Raw genomic sequence first — 10,467 nt, 5'->3', positions numbered from 1 at the left:
GCCCCACAACTGACAAAAAGAAAAAAAGAGTCGCACGAACTTTCCTGCCCAGGCTGGCTTTGAACCGTGATCCTCAGATCTCAGCCTCCTGAGTAGCTAGGATTACAGGCGTGAGCCACCGATGCCAGGCAGCAAAATGACTTTTGAGTATGTACTGAGTAACATCAAATGTCAGTCAGCCCAAAATACTGCATTTTAACCTGCTCCAAATAGTAGTTTTCATACAAGGAAATACCTAGCCATAGAATTTACATTGTTTCATTTTCTAATAATCTCATTGTATACATATTATACAACTATTTAAAATATTCTAACTAGTCAAGCAAGGATAAAGGAAAAAAAACCTTCTATTATCTTGTACCATATGAAATTGTTGTTTTGCGTGTCAAAATTAAAGCACTATTTATAAAAAAAATAAGTTTTATTCAACCAAAATGGACACCAATTCTTTCAATAAGGTATTAAATACCTAACCTGTACAAAAGATACCATTTTGTTAGCCTGTATAAATTGTTCAAACTGTCCAGTTACTGCTTAATTGGGGAATGTGTTGTTTTTTAGGAAGAAGCCACAAATGACAAAAAAGTTGGTTGTCCCCTGGAAGATGTGATGTTTTGCAACCCGAGTCAATTAACTGTGGATTACAACGTGTAAATTGAGGTTTGTCAGTCAAAAGTTGGTTTTTGCTGGTACTGTGATTTGAATGCACGGACCAAATGCTCTACCATGCCCACCATCAGCCCATTTTTCTGTAGTTATTTTTCATACTTACTTTTGCCCAGGACAGCCTTGGATCATGACCCTCCTACTTACCTCCTCTCTGCCATGTAGCTGGGATCACAGGTACGTACCACAATACCTAGCTTGGTTTAGAAGGCCTTACTAAGTTTTGTTGTTGTTATTTCCGAAGTAGCTGAGATTACAGGCATGAGCCACTGCTGAGCCCAATAGTTATTTCAAAGTCAAATTTTTCATGTACAACTTAAAATTTCCTGACAATACTGTATATAGCTCTTGCTATCATCTACCCAGATTTAAACGGTAGTATGTCTCCCTTGCGGATCACCAGTCTTCAGAACTCTCTAGGAGGAAATGATAATGGTGGAGCTTCAACATCCAGCCATGGTATAAATCGCTATCACTTGTCACACAGTGTGTTTTCACTTTTGATCACAGGTATGATCTGCTCCAAAAAAAAATGTGCTTTTGCTGTCGCAAACCTTAATTTTCATTCCTCCAACTGTCTTTTTTGTAAGCATTGTATTCCAAGGTCCACTTCCACATTAGGCCCAGTCACAGCAGATACTCATAAGCCTGAAGTAAGGCCTCCATTTGGTGTTTCTAAGTTGGTTATCACCTTGCATCTTAACTGGTCTCTGCTTCAAGTGGATTTTAAGCTTTCCTGAAGCTCATTTTGCAAGCTCAGATCCCAGAACAAGATTTTCAAACCACAACTGAGAGTTGCTTTTATCTGGCTAGCAGATCCTCTACAGTCAAGTGATGCCTCTACTTTCTCATCTGCAGAATGTCATGCTTAAAAGTTATGTGAAAGAACATGTTCACAATTCTCCTGGAGATACTACGGTATTCTTAATAACCCTGGAAAATAAAATAACTGAATGCTCAAAGAAAACTGAGGACCTAATTCTATCCTTCTAAACAGTACAACTGGAACCATACTAGAGACCAACTTTGCTAACTGCAGTCATTTCTCAGCTGATCTAGTATTAGCAATTTCAAATGGTACAATCCATAAGTTAATTATCAAATACTGAGAAGCTCCTAAATGCTAAAATTCGTCTCTTTATCTATACAGATATCCTGGGAAGACTGACCGAAAAATGCGAAATTCATTCCTGTCAAAGTCTCTTATTGAGAAGGCATCTGGTGCCACACACTATTGTTTTTTGAGAATCTATTATGATGGATGCTTTCCCCACATTATAGCTACATATGCTGTTTGGAACACATGTGAAGTGGATCCTTAAAAAACTTTTTGAACTAAATGTTTAATGTGAAATGGCCAAGGTTTGGCACTGAATCATGTTATTTTCCAATGATTCCAATTTTTCATATTATTTTGAAGCTTCAAGAGGCCTTTATCTTTATGATAAATAACAACTAACATTTAGGCATCAATGTCTGCAAAGCACCCATACATACAGTATTCTCATTGAAGAGAGCAAATAAAGACAATACAAAGTATGCACTAGCAATGAAGTAGAATATTAGGAAGAACTTAAAGGTAATCAAGTGTCTTTGTGTGCATTTAAAAAAATAATGTAAAGTATTTCAATCCTGTGTCACCGAGCCTCTGGAATACACAGGGGGAACCCACTTCAGTTCTGCCTATGATTAAGCATCACTGCCCACCGCAGGAGGGCCAAAAGTTTCTCTGGTGCGTGTTAACTGGACATCCTTGTCAGCCATGCAGGTATCACAGCCCCACACTGCAGATGCTTCCGCAGTAAGGAGGCCATATGCTGTCTCAGTCATCCCCGTGCAGATGCGGTGGAACCACTTCTGACAGGAGGCCTCACAGAGGATGGCATCCTGATCGTCATTCACTTCATTTGTGCAAATTCCACAGGGATACACAGGGTCAGAAGACGAATGGCCATGGCGGCTGTGGTGGAGGGAGGATTTATTGCTTTTCTCGGCACTGCACACCTCAGCTGCACCTCTGGGGGGCCGTGGCTTATTCTGTGTCCCATTGGCATGGATGCTGTTTGTGGCTTCATTGCTTCTTGAATGGCTCTTCTCTGGATTGACTACATTGTTTCGGGGAACGTTTTTCAATTCAATATTACTCTGACTCCCCGTGTCATCCATATTTAAGTGAGGTGGAAGAGTGGAGGAATGTTGACTTGTGCTTTTGCTGGCTCCTTGGGGAAAGTCTTGTTTCGGAGGTGGTGCTTTTGCTTGACCAAAAGTGTTTGGAGGTGGGATAAAAGAATGATTTGATTCTAATGAAGAGGTAAAATTTGAGTTATTTCCAGGGACAAAATTAGATGCCAAATCAGGGTTGGATACTTGCCCAACATTCTGTGGAGGAATCTGACTGAAGTTTTCAGTAGGATTTTGTCTAAAGTGTTGATTGGGTATATTAACATTTTGACTTAGCACATTATTATAAGATGGATTTCCAAAACTTGGATTATCATGTGGCCCAAAGTTAAAAGCATGAGGTCGATTAAAACCCATGCCCAAAGGATTCTGAGGAAATGGGTGTGGCTGATTCCTGAGTGAGTAAGGGCCACAGTAGGGAGAAGACATTCTTGGGGGGACGTGTGGTGGCATTCTGAATGTGTTATAGCCTCCAAAGCCAGGATAACTGGGGCCAATATATGGATTTGATGAAGGTATTGGTTTATAGGAAATAGTATTATAGTTGTCATCAAATGGATTAGCAGCCACTAGATGGTCAGAGTTGGGATTTGGTGGTGGAGCATACTCAGACAGTGGAGGAAAAGAAGGTCCCTGAAAAGAGATACAAAGTAAAGCATAGGTTCTTGATCAAATAAGTCATTATGAGTGTCCCCTCTGTAAACCTATGAATCTGGCTTCAGTCAAACTGTTCCTACAATGTTATGACCACACAACTTCCTCACTTGACCTTTCAATCACAATTATTTATATGTAATTATATTATACTTATTGATAAAACTATCTATGTTCCTTTTAGTTAAGGAATAAAGACAGGTGCTTTGGCTGATGCCAGTAATCCTAGCTACTCAGGAGTATGAGATCTGAGGCTCGTGGCTCGAAGCCAGCCTAGACTGGCTGGAGATAAGTTTCCAATGAATTACCAGAAAATCAGAAGTGGTGCAAAGTGGCAGAATGCTAGTATTAAGGAAAGAGCTCAGGGGTGGTGTTCAGGCCCTGAGTTCAAGCCCCATAACCACACACACACACAAAAGAAAGGGCAGTCGGGCAGGTGGGTAGGCAGTCGGGCAGGTGGGTAGGCAGTTGGGCAAGTAGGCGGGCAGGCAGGCAGGTGGGCAGGTAGGCAGGTAGGCAGGCAGGCTGGCTTTTTAGAGCTCAAACCCATTGACCAGTATTTAACTTTCAATAGAAGCTTCATTGTCATAATTTTCCTTAAGGATACCTATATATAGAATCATTCACTTAAAACAAGAAAGCAGTCTAATTAAAACTCCTTTTATACTCTCAAATAATCATAAAATTAAGTAACAATAAACAGGAGAAAAACTTTCCCCAGTAAACTTCAAGGAGCCACAATTAAAGAAAGTATCTTCAAAACATTAACAGGCCTGATAGCTGAAACCTAAACTGCTGGTTTTAGTCACACTACAAGTTTAACAGATACTGGTCAAAAAGTAAAAAATAGGGCTGGCTGGGAATGTGGCTTTGTGGTAGAGTGCTTGCTAGCATACATAAATCCCTGGGTTGGATTCCTCAGCACCACATAAACAGAAAAAAGCCAGAAGTGGTGCTGTGGCTCAAGTGGCAGTGTGCTAGCCTTGAGCAAAAGAAACTTGGAGGGGCTGGGAATGTGGCTCAGTGGTAGAGTGCTTGCCTGGCATGCATGAAGCCCTGTGTTTGATTCTTCAGTACCACATAAACAGAAAAAGCTGGAAGTGATGCTTCAAAAGAAGTTTAGGGACAGTGCCCAAGCCCTGAGTTTAAGCCCCAGGACTGGCAAAAAAAAAAAGGAAAAAAGTAAACAACAATTTCTAAGTAGCAAACATATCCACAGCTTTTATCACCAAAAGAGTGCTTCAATTTATAGAATCTACATTAAATCTATAAACAGAACTACAAATATTTATATCTTTTAGCAAACTCTAGATTTCAGAACCAGTATTTTAATTGGCACGCCCACACTTTCTCCTTGCACTATCCATAATCCACACAGCCAGCAGTTACGTACAGACCACCAAACCTAACAACTGCTGCACAATCCATTATCAGGTTCTGAATGAAGAGAGGAAAGCAAACCCATTACCAAACTTCAATTTCCCTTAGCAAAAGAAAATCGTTACCAAAGAAAATATCAATTTACCTGTGTATTTGCCTTGCGTTTTTTCTTATCTGGACTTCCTAGTTGTATACCTGGTCCTCCTAACCCATCCAGTCCACTATCACCACCTAGAAAGAAAAAAATAATCCTCATGTATCTACCTGTAAGTATAACAATTTTGTAGATCTCATAGCAATATCTATTTTGTTTTTGTCCCAGTACTCAGGGACTGCATATTGTTCTTAGCTTTTCTGCGCAAGGCTAATGCTCTATCATTTGAACCACAGCGCTGCTTCTGGCTTTCTGGTGATTAATTGGAGATAAGAGATTCATGAACTTTCCTGCCTAGGTTGATTTTGAACCTTGATTCTCAGATTTCAGTCTCCCGAGTAGCTAGAATTAAAGGTATAAGCCACCAGCGCCTGGCCAGCAATATCTATTATAACCTATGTACTAGCTATGTTGCTGGTTTTTGTAAAATACCCAACATGAACAATTTAAGGGAGGAAAGATTTATTTTGGCTCACAGTTTCACAGGGTGCAGTTCATGGTTGCTTGGCCCCATGTGATTGGGCAAAGGATGTGAAGGAAGAGCTTCTTTTTTTTTTTTTTTTTTTTACATTTTTTTTTGAGTCCGGTTGTGGGGCCTGAACTCTGGGCCTGGGTGCTGTCCTTCAGCTCTTCGCTCAAGGCTAGCACTCTACCACTTGAGCCACAGCGCCACTTTTGGCTTTTTTCTTTTTGCTTATGTGGTGCTGGGGAATCGAACCCAGGGCCTCATGCATTGCAAGGCAAGCGCTCTACCACTGAGCCACCTTCCCAGCCCCAGGAAGAGCTTCTTTATCTCATGAGAGACAGAAAGTAGAGGACGGGAGAGCTTTCACAAGCACTGTCATTCCCTACCCCACCTCCACCTACTCCATCCAGCTCAGCCCTACCTACTGAATCTTCCCAAGCTCCTCACTAGTTGTGGATGAAACATTCAACACATGAGCCAGTCTGTGGGGATACTTACATTCAAACCTAACATCTATTATTGTTTCCTATTTTTGTCAGATAAAAATAGTCAAAAAGCCTGTCATACAGTTTCATGCATCTGTTCCCTCCATATTATTCTTTCAGTTTAAAAAAAAAAAATCAAGTCTCCTTTCTACTGTTTTGATTCGTTGAGTAAGTCTTGCTCCATACTCCAGGCTGACCTTCAGCTCATGATCCTGACTGTCCAGGGTATGCACACACACAAGGTAAGCAGTCACCTTAGAATTCCAACTATCAAAAGCGTGATCAACTTTAGCTCTGATGATCCACACACACAGCCAGTCTTGGGCTGAACTCAGGGCCTGGGCACTGGCCCTGAGCTTCTACTGCTCAAGGCTAGCACTCTACCACTTGCGGATGCGGTACTAAGGAATCAAATGCAGGACTTCATGCATTTGAGGCAAGCACTCTACCCCTAAGCCACATTCCCAGCCCTGCCAAATATTTTTACATTTTCATTTATCTTATATTATATCTAAAAACCATCTGGCTAGGTGCTGGTGTAATCTTAGCTGTTCAAGAGGCTGCGATATGGACAATCTCAATCTAAAACCAGCCCATGTGGAAAACTCGGAGACTCCATATCCAATTAACTAGCAAAAAGCTGAGTGACTCAAACAGTATAGTACCAGCCATGAGCAAGCCAGCTTCTCAAGCAAGAGGCCCTGAGTTCAAATCTCAGTACTGCACACCCGAAACAAATAGTTTCTTTTTTGTTTCTGCCCTTTGTTATTTCTATTCTACGGAGGAAACATACTTGCTGGAAAGTGCCACCAGTCTGTCATCCCCAGTGACACAGGGCACAGGTGGGAGCATCACAGCCCAAGCTAGCTAGGCATAAATTGAGATCTTACCTGGAAAATAAACAATGGAAAAGGGGGCTGGAGGCATGACTCAACTGGTAGAGCACTTGCCTGTCAGGTTCAATCTCCAGGATTTTGAAAAAAAGAAGAGATTTTCCCCCCCCTAAATGCAGTGAAAAACCAATGAATAATTTTATGGAAGAGGCCACTGGAATACAGTGGCTGGAATGTTGGTCCCTACAACTTCAGTTACTTGTTACTTACTAGCTGAACAAATTTTAATGTTGCTTAACTTCCACGAGGTAAAGGAGAAATGGGTGAAACTCCTCCTCAGCCAATGATTGGGCAGGATAGCATGAGCCTTCATGTAAGTTTGGAATAATAACATCGAATTTAGAGGGTTCCTGAGAGAATTGAGCCAAATGATCCATATAAACCACTTGGCAACACACTAGTTGAGCACTCCATAGATAGTAGTTACTTAATACCAGCAGAGGCTAGGTGAGTGGATTAAGGACATTGGGGAAGCCAAGAAACAAGGGGCTATTGTAATGATCAAAGAGATAGGCAAACCCAAACTGAACAACTGATTGTGGAAAGGCAAAGAGTTCAAGTTATTGTAACAACAGATCTTCTAGGATATTGTGTGGGAAGGAACAGTAACTTTGGGCCACTAGATAATGATCATGTTCATTAAGATATGGAATACTGGGGGTTGGGAATGTGGCTTAGAGGGTAGAGTGCTTGACTGGCATGTATGAAGCCCTGGGTTCAATTCCTCAGTACCACACAAACAGAAAAAGCTGGAAGTGGCACTGTGGCTCAAATGGTAGAGTGCTAGCCATGAACAAAAGAAGGTCAGGGACAGCGCCCAGGCCCTGAGTTCAAGCCCCAGGACTGAAGAAAAAAAAAAAAAAAGGTATGGAATACTGGCGAGAGAATTCCCATCTCACAATATTTCATTCAATATGTCAAAAGCAAAATTCATTTGTGTATTCCTCCTAAATCTACCCTTTCATACGTGCGTGTGACACCATTCTAATGGTTTTCCTCCTACCTGAGAAATCCAGTACATTCTCCCTTTCAAGATCTTTTTTTTCCATCTGTTTTCCAAATGTTACTGTTTCCAAAGCTTGTGGGTCTTAATGCTTTTCTGTTCTCATGGTTCATTCCCTCCATGGTGAGTTCATGTGTTCCCAAGACATTAATTAGTTTTCACTTGTTTACTGACGATTTTCAGCTCTATTTATGGCTCAATAGGTAGCTTCAGTTCCAAACTATGTAAGCATATCCCTTGGAATATCCTGGAGTATATATTGATTCAAGGTTTGATTCCAAACGTACTTCCCTGATAATTTGCCTAGTTCTTGAACCAATTTTAAAAACAAAAATAGAAACAGAAAACTTTCCTTTACACTTTGTCTCACAAGCTGTTCCTCCCCTATTCTGTAACTTATACAACCTTTGAAGCCTCTCCAATCTTTATGACATTTCTCTCATAAATATACTAAAAAGTGGAGAGCTGAGGAGTACAGTTTGAAGTCAGCCAGGGCAAAAAAAATTTGTTGAAACTTTTATCTCTAAATAAGCAGCAAAAAGCCACAAGTGGAGCTGTGACTCAAGTGGCCTTGAGTGAAAAAGCTAAGGGACATCAACCTAGATCCTGAGTTCAAGCACCAAGACCAACATACACACACACAAAGGTAGAATGAGGAACAGGGACAATCAGAATGCAACATAAAGAAATAAATGAACAAAAGAATAAGCAATTTTTTCTTTTCTTTTTTTTTTTCTGTCGGTCGTGGGGCTTGAATTCTGGGCCTGGGAGCTGTCCCTGAGCTCTTTAGCTCAAGGTGAGCACTCTACCACTTGGGCCCAGCACCACTTCCAGCTTGTCCTGTTTATGTAGTGCTGAGGAATCGAACCCAGGGCTTCATGAATGTGAGGCAAGCACTCTACCACTGAGCCACCTTCCCAGCCCTGGAATCTGTCTTATAATCACCAAGAGCTCAGGTTTCGGGGGTACATTAACTAGTAGATAATATAAAATACTATGCAATTTGAATTAAATACCAGGACAAGATCAAGACCACAAACCAGCTTCTTCTGGTCCATGTACGCCTACAATGTAAGTTTTCAAATAAATCTGTATAAAGAACATCTGGGGACCTCACTAAAAATGCAGAGAAATGTCCTAGCAATCCTAATTCTGAGGGTCAGGATTCTATTTTAGTGTCACAGGTGGATTCTGATGCTTTTGTTTTACAGAGCACACTATGACAAAATCTCCTATCATAAATTTGTCAAATCTAACTTCTACTTATATTAGTTTCTTTTTTTTTTCCTTTTTTTTTGGTTAGTTGTGGAGCTTGAACTCAAGGCCTGAGCACTGTCCCTGAGCTATTTTACTAAAGGCTAGCACTTGAACCGTAGTTTCACTTCCGGTTTTCTAGTGGTTAATTGGAGACAAGAGTCTTAAGGACTTTCCTGACCAGGCTGGATTCTAACCGTGATCCTCAGATCTTAGCCTCCTGAGTAGCTAGGATTATAGGCATGAGCCACCAGTACCTAACTTAAATTAAGTTCTTAATGATTCATTTAAATTGGAAATGTGTATCTTTATCTTTAGTGTGTGTGTATATACATACACACATATATATGGAATCTGTATCTTATCCTTGTCTTAGCAAATGAATTTGGTATTAATACACATGAAATAAATATACAACCATTCTTAATGTCTATCTGTATACAGAAGTGGATGAGAAAGAATTTGGGAAGAACTGTTCAAGAGTTTATGTGCTAGGGCTGGAGACATGGCTCAAGTTCAAACCCCAGTACCACCACCTATAAAAATAAAAAGGAGCATATGTCCTGAAAACATCACATAATACAAACACTAACAAAAGTTCCAGGACAGTGAATTTCAGCAGAATTGTGCTTCAGAAAAGCTGACAATGACATTCTAGTAGCTTTTGTGGGTTATAAAATAATCCAAAAATGCCTTTTACATTAATGTATTAATTATTAGAAAATGACCTATAAAACCTTATGAGATGAAAATACTGACTTATTTCCTTACTTCTGGCACTTTACTCACAGAATATTCTTTTTTTTTTTAGTTGTGGGGCTTGAATTCTGGGCCTAGGTGCTGTCCCTGAGCTCTTCAGCTCAAGGCTATCACTCTACCACTTGAGCCACAGTGCCACTTCCTGTTTTCTGGTGGCTAATTGGAAATTAAGAGTCTCATGGACTTTTCTGCCCCAGATGGCTTTGAACCATGATCCTCAGATCTTAGCCTCCTGAGTAGCTAGGATTACAGGTGTGAGCTATGGACGCCCGGCTCACAGAATATTCTTGAGTTAACACCTAGCCAACTTGTAACACGTAAGGTGTAAGACTTTCAAGCAGCCATTGGAACAAAATGAACACACATCCATGTTCTTGATCCTCAACAAATACTCATCCATTACACTTAGAATTATATTTAAGACTACTAATTACAGACAAGTAGTGCTAGTGGTTCATGCCTGTAATCCTAACTACTCAGGAGGTTGAGATCTGTGGCCTGTAGTTCAAAGCCAGCCTGGGACAGGAAAGTCTGTGAGATTCTTTTTTTTTTTTTTTTTGGGTCCGGTCGTG

General features: G+C 40.6%; 1 protein-coding gene across 1 annotated transcript in view; it reads right to left on the bottom strand.

The window, feature by feature from the left end:
• Nucleotides 1–2,027: 2,027 nt before the first annotated feature.
• The window catches only part of Pygo1 (pygopus family PHD finger 1), an 11,036-nt gene continuing 2,596 nt past the window's right edge, over nt 2,028–10,467 (bottom strand). Inside the window, exons 2-3 of the mRNA XM_013010073.1 lie at nt 5,027–5,112; nt 2,028–3,480 (exon numbers count right to left, since the gene is read on the bottom strand). Of these exons, the coding sequence (XP_012865527.1) occupies nt 2,356–3,480; nt 5,027–5,112 (1,211 nt within the window). The 3' untranslated portion in view covers nt 2,028–2,355. The remainder of the gene's footprint in view (nt 3,481–5,026; nt 5,113–10,467) is intronic.

The sequence above is a fragment of the Dipodomys ordii genome, unplaced genomic scaffold (genome assembly GCF_000151885.1).
Source record: "Dipodomys ordii isolate 6190 unplaced genomic scaffold, Dord_2.0 Scaffold11, whole genome shotgun sequence".
In the NCBI taxonomy this organism is placed as follows: domain Eukaryota; kingdom Metazoa; phylum Chordata; class Mammalia; order Rodentia; family Heteromyidae; genus Dipodomys; species Dipodomys ordii.
Note: the sequence above shows the minus strand (reverse complement) of the source record. Positions and strands in the feature narration are given on the sequence as shown.